Below are 15,896 nucleotides of genomic sequence, written 5' to 3'. Positions count from 1 at the left end.
TGCACGCGCGAAGGCCCCGATAAATCTTTCCCGTCGCTTCCTCGCTCTCTCGCCCCTTCTTTTCCTTTTTCATGCGAACGAACGCAGATTCTTCACGACTCCGTCGGGAGCAAGCGGAAATTGCTGCTCGTGGGACGGATATCAACGACGCCAGCTGCCTCCCTAACGCGGACGACAATGTACGCGCTGCGAGACAGAAATTGCGTGCCTGTGTCAAACGCAAGAGGGCAGCGGCGAGCGCAGGTCGCTTGTCTTTCGCGATGCGATCGAAGCGGAGTGAACAGCTCGTACCCGCTACAACCCGATTGCGGATACAAATTATCGGTCACTTATCTCTATGTCGCTGCGCGCTGAACGGACTTTCACTTTCCGCTGGCTGCGGCGGCGTATAAGATTTCGCAAAGCAGGCACGACAAGTGCGGCGCGCGCACGTGTCGCTGTTGTGCTGCGTGTGCCCAACGCTGCGGGGAACGATAGGTAACACCCGGCCCCGTACGCGGGGCTGTGTGGCGGGCGTTCGAATCCCCAGCAGCTGACGGGCGTAAGAAACGATGCGCATCGATCCTCCCGAGTGGGTCTATTTTTACGCCGCACGGCGGCGCTCGAATTTTCAACGAGGATGAGCTGCGCTGCAACGAGCCCCCGATAGTTTGGCCAAGCGATCGATCGACTAACGAGCGATTAATCTTGTTTGTCGACAGCTTCCCGCAGAAAATGGACAGGCTGGGTGCGCCGTCGAAGAGCAGCGTGGGCAACGGTAGCATCTACAGCAGCGGCGGCGGCGGCGGTCAGCCGGCGCTTTCGTCCTCTTACATGACCGGCCAGTACATGTACAGCCAGAATTACGCGCAGTATCCGGGGCCGGGCGCCCAGTACCTGCACCAGCCGAGCTACGCCCAGCCGCAGAGCTACGGCGCCGTGGTCCAGGGCTACGGCGGCCAGACCATGGCCTCGTCGGCCCATGCCTATCCGCACAAGAAAGCCTCGGTGCGCAACGGCGACGTGATGAAGAGGTGCCGGCTGCAGGCCGCGTGAGTACACGCTTTTCCGTATCTCCGCTTGTTGTCGCGTCTAGGCGCGGACACCTCGTCAATTTCGCCTTCTCTCTCTCTCTCTCTTTCTTTCTCTTGACTGCGCGCACCGCGCTCGGCAAATGAATAATGCGCTCGTTAATTAACGCTCGCTCGCGCGAGCTCCGGACGAAAATAAAAATAAACCACGCAAGTGAGTTGCACGCGCGTGACTCATAGCGAGCGCGTGGTTCTTTTTTATTTTTTTTTTTTCTATTTTATTTTTTTTTTTATTTCTCTTTTCTTTCCTGTCATCTGGCGCTCGTTTTGCAAAACAGCGCAGCAGTAAAGAGCGCGCGTGCAGCGTGCGAGCGCTCGCGCGGAGTCGGAGCGACTCCGACCCTGAGACAATTTAGGTGGCTACTGTTACTCGAGCGAGCCGATCAACATTTTGCGCAACGACATTTCTCCTCGGGGAGCTGATAGAGCGGCGTTGCGATTAGCATTACGTAAAAGACGATCGCCGGTCACACGGCATAGGCCGTCGCGAAAGATTATTTTTGCATAATGACAATTGACCCGCGCGCGGCTCGAAGCCTCGCGCCAAGTCTCCTTGGGGCGTGAGTCACGAGAAACTTGTATAAAATTCATAATGACGCCGCGCGTAGCGAATGCGCAACGTCGGCTTTCTGCATTTCAACGTTAACGACGACAATGCCTCGTTATTCGCGTTATCACGCAGGTACGAGTTGTCGCAGGATCTGCTAGACAAGCAGATCGAGATGCTGGAGCGCAAGTACGGCGGCGTGAAGGCGCGCAACGCGGCGCTGACGATACAGAGAGCCTTCCGACGCTACACTCTGCTGAAAAAGTTCGCCGCGATCACGGCCATGGCCAAAGCGGAAAAGCGACTGGGTCGCAAGCCACCGGAGGAAACCGAACGTCAGCAACATCATCAGCAGCAGCAGCATCAGCACCATCACCATCAGCAGCAGCACCAGCACCAGCACCAGCAGCAACAGCAACACCACCACCACCACCATCACCATCAAGATCAACGACTGGCGTACCATCAGAATCAGGTGTACGTGCATCATCAGCAGTCGTCGCCGGTCAATCGGCCGACGCCGATTCGCAGCATGTCGCTGCGCGAGAGGCGTCACGGCGCGACGGTCGTCGTGGACGGCGGTGCCCACGGATGCGCGTCGCCGATGCCTCGCAGTCAGAGCTCGAGATGCGAGATTCAGATCAACGCCCAACACCCGGTCAGTTGGCCGAGCCACCGTAATTTCGCATCGACGGACAACAATCGATAAATAATAACTAATCGTCCTTCGTTCGCGATTGCAGAATCAGATCACGAACCACGCGCTGGCGGCTCACCAGCTGGTGAATCATTCCGGCGCGGGCAGACACACTCCGACCCTGACGCCGAGTCCTTGCGGTAGGCAACAGCAACAACAGCAGCAGCAACCGCCGTCCAGTCCCTGTTGGGAATCCAGTTCTCAGGAAAGCGGCGGTTCTAGTATTCATTATTACAATCCTCAGGTACGTTTTACCCTCGTTACTGTGAATGTCCAACTATCCTTTTCTGTGGCTTCCTCGTTTATCGCTACCGGCCAGCCATTAGCTTTTTGACCCTCTGTCAAAATATATTGGGTCATTTGGAGGACAACGTCGTTTGCCTAAATTGACCCGACGACGAATCCCTCTTCTCTTATTTTATTTTCTGACGTCTAGGGACCGCTTTTGCCGAATCGCTCCTACAAACGGACGTACACTCGGCGGACGGAAGTAATTTTTGTCGGTCGCCGACAAACGGAACGCGAGTTGCTGAAAGTCTATTTGCGTACTTAGGAGCGATCAGTTTGATACCAGAAAAATTAGACCGGCCGTCACGAAAAAAGAATAAAAAGAATAATATACAAGTTTTTTGCCCGTAAAGTGTTATTAGATCATTGATGAATCGAATGATGTATACGTTTCTCTTGAACACAGCAAAAATCATTGTTCTAATCCGCAATCGTTACAATCAACAGGAAGCGCTGTGCGGCCTTCGCCAAGACACACCACCGCGCGACACGCACCGCGTAACGCCGTGCACATCGCCATGCACACCATTGAATCTGCAGTCGCAGATGCAGCAGCAGCAGAACTGGTCGAGCAGCGCGTCACAGCTGAGTACGTCGAGCGGCAGATCAATCGGCCGAGCGTCCACGGGTTCTTGCAGCAAGAAAGTGCCGCCGGAGGTACCGAAGCGCACCTCCTCCATCAATTCGCGTTCCGGAGAGCCGAGGCACAACGGCCTCAGCAAAAGCGTCGAGAACGGAAGTCTCAGCTCGGTGCAGAGCTCCGGCAGTGACTCCACCAATTGCGAGAGCTCAGAAGGTGATGCGCAGCGAGGCTCGCCGGTCTGGAAACACAAGGGAATGGTGAGTAGGCAATCGTTATTCGCTCGGTATTTCTCGTCGGCGGGGCATCCAAATTAATCTTCCGCGTTGCCCGCATTGCAGTCGAGTTCGCCGGAACACCCGGAGATGGTGCACGCAAATGACAGCGGCTCTATCTTGAACAGCGTGAAAGACATGAACCACTCGCACGCAGCCTCGACTTATCAACTGCCCATGATGGATCACGCCGAAAGCATATCGCAGACGAGCTACAAGGTTTCAGAGACGGTGCGCAAGCGCCAATATCGCGTCGGTCTGAACTTGTTCAACAAGAAGCCCGAACGAGGCATCAACTACCTCATTCGCCGAGGCTTTCTCGAGAATTCGCCCCAAGGCGTGGCGCGTTTCCTCATCAGTCGCAAGGGCTTATCCAAGCAAATGATTGGCGAGTACCTTGGCAATCTGCAGAACCCTTTCAATATGGCTGTACTCGAGTGCTTCTCCCACGAGCTCGACTTGGCTGGTATGCAGGTGGACGTGGCACTGAGAAAGTTCCAAGCCTACTTCCGTATGCCAGGCGAGGCACAAAAAATCGAGCGACTGATGGAGGTGTTCAGTCAGCGATACTGCCAGTGCAACCCTGATGTGATCGCGAGACTACGCTCGCCCGATACCGTCTTCGTACTCGCGTTCGCCATCATCATGCTCAATACTGATCTACACACACCGAATCTCAAACCTGAGCGTCGAATGAGGATCGAAGATTTTATCAAGAACTTGCGAGGAATCGATGACTGCGGCGACATCGACAAAGACATGCTTGTCGGCATTTACGAGAGAGTTAAGGCGAATGAATTCAAACCCGGTTCCGATCACGTGACGCAGGTGATGAAAGTGCAAGCCACGATAGTTGGGAAAAAGCCCAACATGGCTCTACCGCATCGTCGATTAGTTTGCTACTGTCGACTCTACGAGATACCCGACATTACTAAAAAGGAGAGACCCGGAGTCCATCAGAGAGAAGTTTTTCTGTTTAACGACCTACTCGTCGTCACGAAAATACTGAGCAAGAAGAAAAGCAGCGTTACATATACCTTCAGGCAAAGTTTTCCACTGTGTGGAATGGTTGTCACGCTCTTTGAAGTTTCCCGTGAGTATAACTATCTCGATAAATCCTATCAAATTAAATTGATCATTTATTAAAATATCATGTGCTGTATAGATTATCCATACGGTATACGACTCTCGCAGCGTGTCGACAATAAAATACTAGTCACATTCAACGCGCGCAACGAGCACGATCGCTGCAAATTCGTGGAGGACTTGAGGGAGTCGATTAGCGAGATGGATGAGATGGAGACGCTCAGAATAGAGACCGAACTGGAAAGACAAAAGAGTAGCCGTGGAGCGCGCAGCAGTGCCGAGAATCGTGATTCCGGTGTAGCGGACGTCGAAGTCTGCCCTTGTCCCGGTCCCTGCTCCGAAAGATCCGAAGCGGTAGACATAGACTCGCAGCTCAAGCGATCAGCCTTGAGCAACTCTCTACTCGACATACATGAACAATGTAAAAGAAATTTCTTCAGAATTTCGAAACATTTGCAGCAATACCGAATACAAGTAACAATTCTGTTTTATATTTTACAGTTGCTGGCGAGAAACCACAACGGCGTGGCAGTGTCGGCTCTTTAGACAGTGGTATGTCAATTTCCTTTCAATCGACTTCCGCCAGCTCGATGAGCCAAGGCGTGAAGGTGGCGGTAGCGGCGGCGGGAGGACATCAAGTCCTCGTGCACCAAGGCGCCACGATTCCTAGTTGTGCCAAGGGTACGAATATGGCTCAGCAGCCTTCTTTTTTAGGAAATCTCTTCAACAAGCGCGAGCGTAAGCTTTCACACTCGGAAGATTCGGTGACTATGAACTCGGCCACTGCAGCGGTTCAGGTTCCGTATGGACGCACTACGGAAGTGTAAAAAATCTGCTCTGTCCTTTCCTATCATCTGCCAACTCTTCTGCGTTTATCCTACTTCGGGTGTCGCGTTCTGTACATTTTCTTTTTCATTTTGCTCGCCATGGCAGATTCAGAGTTCTGAAGGAAATAATCGCTGTGAATATTTATCAGGCTATTTCTCGCGCGTGCAAGATAGAGCAATCATTTCTAGTCATAATTGTTATCAGCATCCTCATCTTGCGCGACTTGTCTCATACTTATTATTCTATAATTTACTTTTTTGGTTTTTTTTTTCAAACACTTTCATGACCACTCGTCATTATTCTCTTACAATACTTTAATATATTACGTATGAACTTAAAGTAGTAGGAAAGGTGGAATAACGATACGAGAGATTGTAATGATCTGGCGGGATCCGATCATTTTCTTTCTTCGATTGTACATTTTGCATTAAGTTTTGTTCCTTGTGATGTTTTTTTCTTTTCAGTTTATGTCCGTTTATTGTCTTTTGTGAAACTATGTAAATTATTTATGCATGTACTGAAAGTTCGAGCATTTTTGCACGTTATTTATATATAAATCTAAATGAACATGAGAATATAACATTCGAAGCAATTTTAATAATAAAAGAATGTGAAACAATACATTTATAAGTAATAAATTTGTGAAGGGGAAGCTAACACCCCTTCAAAGATCACAGCGAATTGTCACTAGTTAGCTAAAAATTAGGTTAAGACTAGTTATTACAATTGTACATAATAAATTAAACGAAGAAGTGGTATGGCGCATGGTTTATATTGTGTATAATAAAAGTATGGTAATCAAAGTGAGAAACAAACTGTAAAGCGATCGATAAACATCACATTAATAATAATAGACTTCGGAGTTGTCAACTCCGTAACTTTCCGTCTTCAGACGTAAGCTGTTCGAGTCACTGCGTTTAATACAGTATTATGTATAGGGAACGTCTAAAATATCTCGTTATTTATGGACCATTAATTTTTTTCTTTTTTTTGTAATTTCGTAGAATTTGAGAAGGTAATAGATTTAGACATTGTAAGTTGAACCTGCTTTACAGAATGAGCCTACTTATTTATTAAGACTCAACAGCATGTGTTACAACTGGAATTGTCTACGATGCATATCTCACAGTGGCAGAAAAGCGCAGGCGCTTTAACATTAGATTTGTCAACAGCAATTGAGTGAAATTAAATGCAAAGTTGTCTGCATGTTATCTAGAAAGTCTCTGCCGTGAAATAAGTATCATGTATGACGTATCTACAGCATGTAATTCAAAACCGATTGTTTTGAATTGTAACGAGATTTCATTGTATTGTACATATAACTCATTGTAATACAAAATAATTCAAAACAATAAAACTGAAATACTTAAGAAACATGCTTTTTTACTTGATAACAAAATCTAATAATAGAAATTAATACATTTTCAAGTATGTTCAACCACCAAACGCTACTTGAGAAAGCGCACTATTGAATGACTTGCGTCAAGTTCGCAATATCTAGTTTAATTTCAATATTGTCAATGCCTAAAAATATTAATCAGTAATTCGGCCACTACAATATAATTGTGAGCGCCCTGTAAAGAAATCATGGCATTGCGATATTGAATCTATAGTATAGTGAGAAATACGCATAAATGATACCTGAAAACAAAAGCAAAAATCCTAGTTAGTGTGAAAAATTAATATGAAGTTATCTTTCGAATTGTTAATTTGTCAGATCATTTATTGATTCAATTATATCACGGAAAATCAGTTATTCGCTACTTTTGTTATGCGTTGGAGATTACTTAACCATTTGCTAAACGAGAATATTGATGCGATCTTTACGATAATATTAGTGACTGTTAAGACACTAATAGATATAGCCGACTATTGAGTCGAGGTTAAAATAAATTTGATTTGATATTGGAGATAAATCGATGTCAGCAGGTTCGAAGGATATAAGATAGCACGAGGCCATCAGAATTATTCACATCAGATATGTTAGAACCTCGGTGATCGTGATTGAATAACTATGAGCAAACGAAGCTATTTATTAGCAATCCATGCATTTATGATAGTACCCATTTCATTTGACGAACTTGATGCAAAAGTCAAGAGGCCCACTAGGCTTAATGGTAGCTGCATCTTCGTATCTGAATATTACCTGGTGATGTATCTTCTTACACTCGCCCAGCGCTAACGACCAGCACTGGATGCTTAACCACTTTTATTATATCAACGATCACTTTAAACTGTGGCAAAATCAATTTCTCGCGTTCTCTGAAATCAGACGTTATATTTTTCATGAAGAATGCCATAGTAGCTATTTGACGATATACTTTTTTCACATGAGAAACAGTGCAAGAAATAATAATTGATTGAGTATTGTTTCTTCAAAATGCAAGATCATCGGTCATGATTAGTCCTGGTTGATTCATTGGTAACGTTCCTTCAAGTGATTTTGATCTTTGTGTATGATTGATATTTTCTAGCATCAAAAATAACCATAAGTTGGCATTGAGCAAGTTCCAACATAATACTAACGTAATAAACATCATTATATGCAAATAGCAGCGTTATCAAGAAGCACAATTACGAATTAAATTAGTTTTAGCGGCAAAATTTTTGAAAACAAACTTGCAAGAATACATAATATATATAGAAACTCATTTTTAGAAGAATATTATTACTCACAGTATAACATACATATATGTGTAAAAAAAATAAAAAATACACCAAATTTTAAGTAATCTGACAAAATTTATTTCGATATTCAAAGTACAATTAATACACGTGCATGTCACCATCGAAGCTACAATTATAACTACATTTATTCTTCTCTATCATTGAAAATAATGTCTTCTAGAACGTTTTATTCTTTACTTATAATAAAGTGTTATGATAATTAGCCCTCTCTAAACTTTCGATGATGTCTAAGTGATGGCCAAAATCCATCAAAGTTATGTACATTATAATTAGGTTCTGCAGCGTATTCACTAATTGGCATTGGGGTTGGAGAGAATGTTTCAACGGGTTCACTCATATATAAATCACTTGGACTGACGTTCAAAATGATTTCATCCAAGGGTTGTCCACTAGATTCAAAATTTTCTGCCGGTTCGCTTACTGCCGTCCAAAATTCACTAAAGTTATGTACTTCATAATTGGGATCTGGAGTATACCCACTAATTGGTATCGGAATTAGAGAGAATTTTTCAACGGGTTCACTCACATTCAAATCACTTAGATTTACGTTTTCAACAATTCCATCGAAGTATTGTTCACTAGATTTCAATTTTCCACCTGGTTCGCTTAGTGATGGCCAAAATCTACCAACCTTATTTACATTATAATTGGATTCTGCAGCGTATCCATTAATTGACATCGGGATTCGAAGGAATATTTCAGGGGGTATACTTATAGGTACATCACTTGGAACAATGTTTAAAACGATACCATCCAAGGATTGTCCACTAGATTCTACAATTTCAGGTGATTCGTTTATCAGCAGATTATTTTCACCCGAGGACTCATTAGAATTGGATTCTACACCGATACCGCTAAGAAATATTTCACCTTGAGGAAATTGTTCATCGGATTCACTCATAGATTTTTCGCTTGAACTGACGTTTACATCGAGGATTCGTCTTATAAATATGAATTTTTCAGCTGATTCCCTTATCGGCAGATAACTTTCACTCGAGGACTCATTAGAATTGGACTGTCCACCGATACCACTAAGAAATATTTCACCTGAAGTGAATGGTTCAGCGACTTCATTCCCAGATTCTTCACCTGAACTGACTTTTCCATTGAGGTGATGTCTTATTAATACAAATTTTCCAGCTGATTCCCTTATCGGCAGATAACTTTCACTCGAGGACTCATTAGAATTGGACTGTCCACCGATACCACTAAGAAATATTTCACCTGAAGTGAATGGTTCAGCAACTTCATTCACAGATTCTTCACCTGAACTGACTTTTCCATTGAGGTGATGTCTTATTAATACGAATTTTCTAGGTGATTCATTTATCGACTGATAAATTTCACTCGAGGACTCATTGGAATTGGACTGTCCACCGATACCACTAAGAAATATTTCACCTGAAATGAATGGTTCAGCAACTTCATTCACAGATTCTTCACCTGAACTGACTTTTCCATTGAGGTGATGTCTTATTAATACGAATTTTCCAGGTGATTCATTTATCGACTGATAAATTTCACTTGAGGGCTCATTATAATTGGATACTACACCGACACCACTCGCAAAGGTTTCATTTGAATTGAATTGTTCAGCGGGTTGACTGATAAGTTCTTTATTTGAAATGACGTTTCCATCGAAGGGTTGTCTCATCAATACGTATTGTCCAGCTGATTCACTTATCGGCTGATTAATTTCATTCGACGTTTCATTAGAATTGGATTCTACACCGATATTACTCAGAGAAATTTCATTTGAATTGAACTGTTCAGCGGGTTGACTGATAAGTTCTTTATTTGAAATGGCGTTTTCATCGAAGGGTTGTCTCATCAATACGTATTGTCCAGCTGATTCACTTATCGGCTGATTAATTTCATTCGACGTTTCATTAGAATTGGATTCTACACCGATATTACTCAGAGAAATTTCACTTGAATTGAATTGTTCAGCGGGTTCACTAGCAGGTTCTTCACTTGAGCTGACATTTTCATCCACGGGTTGTCCTCTAGATTCGAATTTTCCAGATGGGTCCCTCATGGCCGGCCGATATTCACTTGAGGGCTGAGCAAGATAGGATCCTGCACCGTTACTATTTCGAGATTTTTTACTTAAACTGAATTGTTCAGTGGTTTCAGCCACAGGTACATCACCTGGCTTAAGGTTTCCATTCAGGGGTGGTCTGCTATTTTGGAATTTTCTAGTTGGGTTCTTTATCGAATGCCTATATTTACTCGAGGATTTAGTAGAATAAGAAGATGATTTACTTGAACTGACTTGTACAGTAGTTTGACTTACAGGTACATCACTTGGCTTCACGTTTCCATTCAAGGGTGGTCCATTGGATTCGAATTTTCTAACTGGGTCCCTTAACGAATGCTTATATTTACTCGCGGACTTAGTAAAATGTGGAGATGGACTACTTGAACTAAATTGTGTAGTGGTTAAACTCATAGGTCCATCACTTGACTTAACGCTTTCATCCAAAGGTGCTCCACTATTTTCGAATTCTCCAGCTGGGTCATTTGTCGCCTGCCAATTCTCATTCGATGATTCGGAAGACTGGGACTGTGTAACGATATCACTTGGGAATGGTTTACTTGAACTGTATTCTTCAGTGGTCATACTCATAGGTTCACTATTTGGCTTGAGATTTTTATTCATTGGTGGTCCACTAAATTGAAATTTTCTAGCTGGAACCCGTGTCGAATGCCTATATTTACTTGCGGATTTAGTAGAATGTAGAGATGGTTTACTTGAACTATATTGTATAGTGGTTTCACTTCCTGGAATTTCACTCGATTTAACGTTTTTATTCAATGGTGGTTCACTATATTTGAATTTTCCAACTGGATCCCTTTTAGATTGTCTATATTTACTGGAGGACTTAGTTGAGTGAGATTCTTCACCGATACCGGTCGGAGATGTTTTTCTTAAACTATATTCTTTAGTGGTTACACTCATAGGTCCATCACTTGGCTTAACGCTTCCATCCAAAGGTGGTCCACTATTTTCGAATTCTCCAGCTGGGTCATTTGTCGCCTGCCAGTCCTCATTCGATAATTCGGAAGACTGGGACTGTGTAACGATATCACTTGGGAATGGTTTACTTGAACTGTATTCTTCAGTGGTCACACTCATAGGTTCATTATTTGGCTTAAGATTTTTATGTATTGATGGTCCACTAGATTGGAATTTTCTAGCTGGAACCCGTGTCGAATGCCTATATTTACTTGCGGACTTAGTAGAATGTAGAGATGGTTTACTTGAACTATATTGTATAGTGGTTTCACTTCCTGGAATTTCACTCGATTTAACGTTTCTATTCAATGGTGGTTCACTATATTTGAATTTTCCAACTGGATCCCTTTTCGATTGTCTATATTTACTGGAGGACTTAGTTGAGTGAGATTCTTCACCGATACCGGTCGGAGATGTTTTTCTTAAACTATATTCTTTAGTGGTTACACTCATAGGTCCATCACTTGGCTTAACGCTTCCATCCAAAGGTGGTCCACTATTTTCGAATTCTCCAGCTGGGTCATTTGTCGCCTGCCAGTCCTCATTCGATAATTCGGAAGACTGGGACTGTGTAACGATATCACTTGGGAATGGTTTACTTGAACTGTATTCTTCAGTGGTCACACTCATAGGTTCATTATTTGGCTTAAGATTTTTATGTATTGATGGTCCACTAGATTGGAATTTTCTAGCTGGAACCCGTGTCGAATGCCTATATTTACTTGCGGACTTAGTAGAATGTAGAGATGGTTTACTTGAACTATATTGTATAGTGGTTTCACTTCCTGGAATTTCACTCGATTTAACGTTTCTATTCAATGGTGGTTCACTATATTGGAATTTTCCAACTGGATCCCTTTTCGATTGTCTATATTTACTGGAGGACTTAGTTGAGTGAGATTCTTCACCGATACCGGTCGGAGATGTTTTTCTTAAACTATATTCTTTAGTGGTTACACTCATAGGTCCATCACTTGGCTTAACGCTTCCATCCAAAGGTGGTCCACTATTTTCGAATTCTCCAGCTGGGTCATTTGTCGCCTGCCAGTCCTCATTCGATAATTCGGAAGACTGGGACTGTGTAACGATATCACTTGGGAATGGTTTACTTGAACTGTATTCTTCAGTGGTCACACTCATAGGTTCATTATTTGGCTTGAGATTTTTATGTATTGATGGTCCACTAGATTGGAATTTTCTAGCTGGAACCCGTGTCGAATGCCTATATTTACTTGCGGACTTAGTAGAATGTAGAGATGGCTTACTTGAACTATATTGTATAGTGGTTTCACTTCCTGGAATTTCACTCGATTTAACGTTTCTATTCAATGGTGGTTCACTATATTTGAATTTTCCAACTGGATCCCTTTTCGATTGTCTATATTTACTGGAGGACTTAGTTGAGTGAGATTCTTCACCGATACCGGTCGGAGATGTTTTTCTTAAACTATATTCTCTAGTGGTTACACTCATAGGTCCATCACTTGGCTTAACGCTTCCATCCAAAGGTGGTCCACTATTTTCGAATTCTCCAGCTGGGTCATTTGTCGCCTGCCAGTCCTCATTCGATAATTCGGAAGACTGGGACTGTGTAACGATATCACTTGGAAATGGTTTACTTGAACTGTATTCTTCAGTGGTCACACTCATAGGTTCATTATTTGGCTTGAGATTTTTATGTATTGATGGTCCACTAGATTGGAATTTTCTAGCTGGAACCCGTGTCGAATGCCTATATTTACTTGCGGACTTAGTAGAATGTAGAGATGGTTTACTTGAACTAAATTGTATAGTGGTTTTACTTACTGGAACTTCACTCGGCTTAACGTTTCTATTCGGGGGTGGGCTACTTGATTTGAATTTTCCAACTGGACCCTTTGTAGATTTTCTATATTTACTAAAGGACTTAGTTAAGTGAGACTCTGTACCGATACCGGTCGGAGATGTTTTTCTTGAACTGTATTCTTCAGTGGTTACATTCACAGGTCCATTACTTGGATTTACGCTTCCATCCAAAGGTGGTCCACTATTTTCGAATTCTCCAGCTGGGTCATTTGTTGCCTGCCAATTCTCATTTGATGATTCGGCAGACTGGGACTGTGTAACGATATCACTTGGGAATGGTTTACTTGAAGTATATTCTTCAGTGGTCACACTCATAGGTTCGTCATTTGGCTTGAGGTTTTTATTCATTGGCGGTCCACTAGATTTGACTTTTCCAGCTGGGTCTCTTGTAAACTGTCTATACTCACTCGACGATTCCGGAGTCTGCGTTTCAGTACTGATACCACTCGGAGATGTTTCACTTAAACTATAATCTTCAGTGGGTTCACTTATAGGTATATCACTTAGCTTGACGTTTCCATCCTGGGGTGGTCCAGGAGATTTTAAGTTTTCTGCTGAATTGCTTTCTGACGGATCAGATTCATTCGACAACTCATTAGAATTGGACTCTCCACTGTGTCCATTCTGGGAGGTTTGACCTGAAATGCATTGTCTAGCTGTTTCGCTTAACGGTTTGAGTCCGTTCTGAGATGGTGTCTTATTAACGTAAACTTCAGTAGGTTGCGCATTGTATCCAAGCTTTTCGGAGTTATAATGGTGGCGTCGATGAGCACGATCCGCTTGAATTGCAAAAGCGACGGCCAAAAAAGCCAGAATGTGAACAAGAATTTTCATTTCTTTTGCTGTAAAAAGAGAGTAAATGAATCAGAGGAAAAATATAGTATAGTTACACCGAATTTATTTGGTCGAAACTGAAAAAAGACGTTATTCCGAAATGAAACAGTAGATTTTTAGCTATATTCAAGATTATTTTACGTATTTCAAAAGGATTCAGCTTTTTCAATTGTCCTGATGGTTCAACAATGTACACAGTCTGTCTGAAAAGTTTCCCACCTTAATTTGAAGTTGGCACCATTTATTTACATAGTTAGAGTATATCTTTTAAAAATGCTTCATTTTTATTGAACAATCATATAAGTGAAACATTGTGGAGATTTTTTTAATGAAAAAGCTTGAGCAACAAGCTATTATTAAAGATTTTTTTTTTAAATAATACGCTAACGCAAATCGGAAGAGTTTGATACTATGTCTGAAGTGTCCACTCTATCATTTACGACCGTGAAATTTTAGCCAACTAAATTCATACGTGGCCATATCAGCTTAGCTGATAATGAGCGTTCGGGATGGTCAAAAACTGCGACAGCTAGCGATAACATGGGAAAAGCACCAAATTATACTGGAAGACCATCGAATTAAGGAAAGAGTGATAAAAAAGGCTCTTGAAATATTAACAGAACACATTTCTTATATATTCTGACTAAATAATTGGACATGTGTAAGTTATCCGCGCATTGGGTGCCAAGTTGCTCGCTTTGGATCAAAAGTGCATTCGAATGAACACTTTCAAAACGATATTGATGTGGTTTAAGTAAAAATGAGTTGGAATTTTCTCATCGGCTTATAATTGTATATACAACTTGGATCCAACATTATACTTCTGAAATGAATCAACAGTCAAGACAATGGATTGCAATAGCCGTAACTGCTCCAAAAAAGTCAAAGACGTTTTTATCGCCAAAAAGTTAAAACAATAACAGGAGAATTCTATGACCATTGTTTAAAAATTTGATGGCAGAAATTGCTCAGAAAAAATGAAGAAAATGCTTTTTCATCAGGATAACGCATCTTTTCACATTTCGATGATGGCCATGATGAAAATTCACGATCTGCACTTCAAATTGATTGATCACCCATCGTATTTACCAGATCTAACTTCCAAGTTTCACTTGCAGGAGAAAAATTTTCATGGAAGCAGAAAAATATCGCGTAAATAAACGCCTATTTCAAAGAGAAAGACGTTAACTATTATTTGGAAAAGTTAAAGAAGTTCGAGAATCGCTGCAATAAGTCTATCCACTCAAAAGAAGACTATGTAAAACAATAAAAATGATTTTAGAGAAAAATTTCTTGTTTCTTTATTAGATCGGAAACTTTTAAGACAACACTCGCAAATTTTTAAAAATTATAGATAATTTTATTATACTGTCAATTTATGTTTATGGTAAGTAACCCAATCCAATCAAGGTATTTTATTTATTATTTTATCTACCATTCATTTATACATTGGAGATACTATAAAAAAATCGACTGTGCTATAAAACATAGACGTGCTGAATTCATATTGTAATATCAGAAGCTCAATTTCGTTCATATTAAAATTGAGAATTGGTTGTAACGTTTCAACACGTTGGTGCTTCCTTTTAAAACTAACAATATGAAGGCACAGATTGTTGGTTTTACTTTACTTATAATTTCGAATGTTATATATGATTTCAAGTTTCGGTATGAACAAGTTTTATATTATATGGATTCAGCTAATCTAAATTTTAATTATATAGTGGAGTGTAATAATGTACATTCTATAAATGAATCAATTCTAAACGAAAATAAATAACCACAATACCGTTTACTTTACTGAAATATGGATTAGATAACGAATCATAACAAATTTAAGAATTGTACAGAATAATACGTAATTACGTTTTTCTACAATATTTTACCAAATAAATTTGTGAAAAATTATTAAATAATTGTACCTTCGAAAGAGACAGTAGATGTACCAAAATGTTCACTAAAGCGGAGTGGTACAACCAAGTCCACCTTTAGCAAGACTTATATATAAACATTTCAATGACTAATATTCAAAAACGTAAATAACTAATGCAAGAGCACAAACTAATCGTTTTTAAAGTTCCGCCTGACGTGGACGAGAACATCGTCAGAGGCTAGTATAACATAGTAAGTGAATGCTTT

At 41.6% G+C, this 15,896-nt stretch overlaps 2 protein-coding genes across 9 annotated transcripts in view; one reads left to right on the top strand and one right to left on the bottom strand.

Annotated features, from left to right (window-relative positions):
• Positions 1-7,969, top strand: part of LOC131669573 (IQ motif and SEC7 domain-containing protein 1) — a 49,683-nt gene extending 41,714 nt beyond the window's left edge. For 7 of the 8 annotated variants that reach the window (XM_058944536.1, XM_058944540.1, XM_058944538.1 and 4 more), the window contains 7 exons: positions 702-1,031; positions 1,753-2,275; positions 2,361-2,558; positions 3,050-3,442; positions 3,524-4,550; positions 4,623-4,964; positions 5,045-7,969. In XM_058944536.1, coding sequence (XP_058800519.1) covers positions 702-1,031; positions 1,753-2,275; positions 2,361-2,558; positions 3,050-3,442; positions 3,524-4,550; positions 4,623-4,964; positions 5,045-5,370 — 3,139 coding nt within the window. In that variant the 3' untranslated portion in view covers positions 5,371-7,969. The remainder of the gene's footprint in view (positions 1-701; positions 1,032-1,752; positions 2,276-2,360; positions 2,559-3,049; positions 3,443-3,523; positions 4,551-4,622; positions 4,965-5,044) is intronic. The other variant, XM_058944537.1, reaches the window with a different exon arrangement.
• A 124-nt stretch (positions 7,970-8,093) lies between these two features.
• On the bottom strand, positions 8,094-15,710 carry LOC131669572 (mucin-5AC-like). The gene is made up of 2 exons (XM_058944533.1): positions 15,680-15,710; positions 8,094-13,765 (listed from the first exon to the last, which is right to left on the bottom strand). The coding sequence occupies exon 2, from the start codon at positions 13,755-13,757 to the stop codon at positions 8,259-8,261; it is 5,499 nt and encodes a 1,832-aa protein (XP_058800516.1). The 5' UTR covers positions 13,758-13,765; positions 15,680-15,710; the 3' UTR covers positions 8,094-8,258.
• Between the last annotated feature and the right edge of the window lie 186 nt (positions 15,711-15,896).

This window comes from Phymastichus coffea, unplaced genomic scaffold (genome assembly GCF_024137745.1).
Source record: "Phymastichus coffea isolate CEN01 unplaced genomic scaffold, Cenicafe_Pcof_1.1 PCOF00094, whole genome shotgun sequence".
NCBI lineage: Eukaryota > Metazoa > Arthropoda > Insecta > Hymenoptera > Eulophidae > Phymastichus > Phymastichus coffea.
This window is presented reverse-complemented; position numbering and strand designations above follow the sequence as displayed.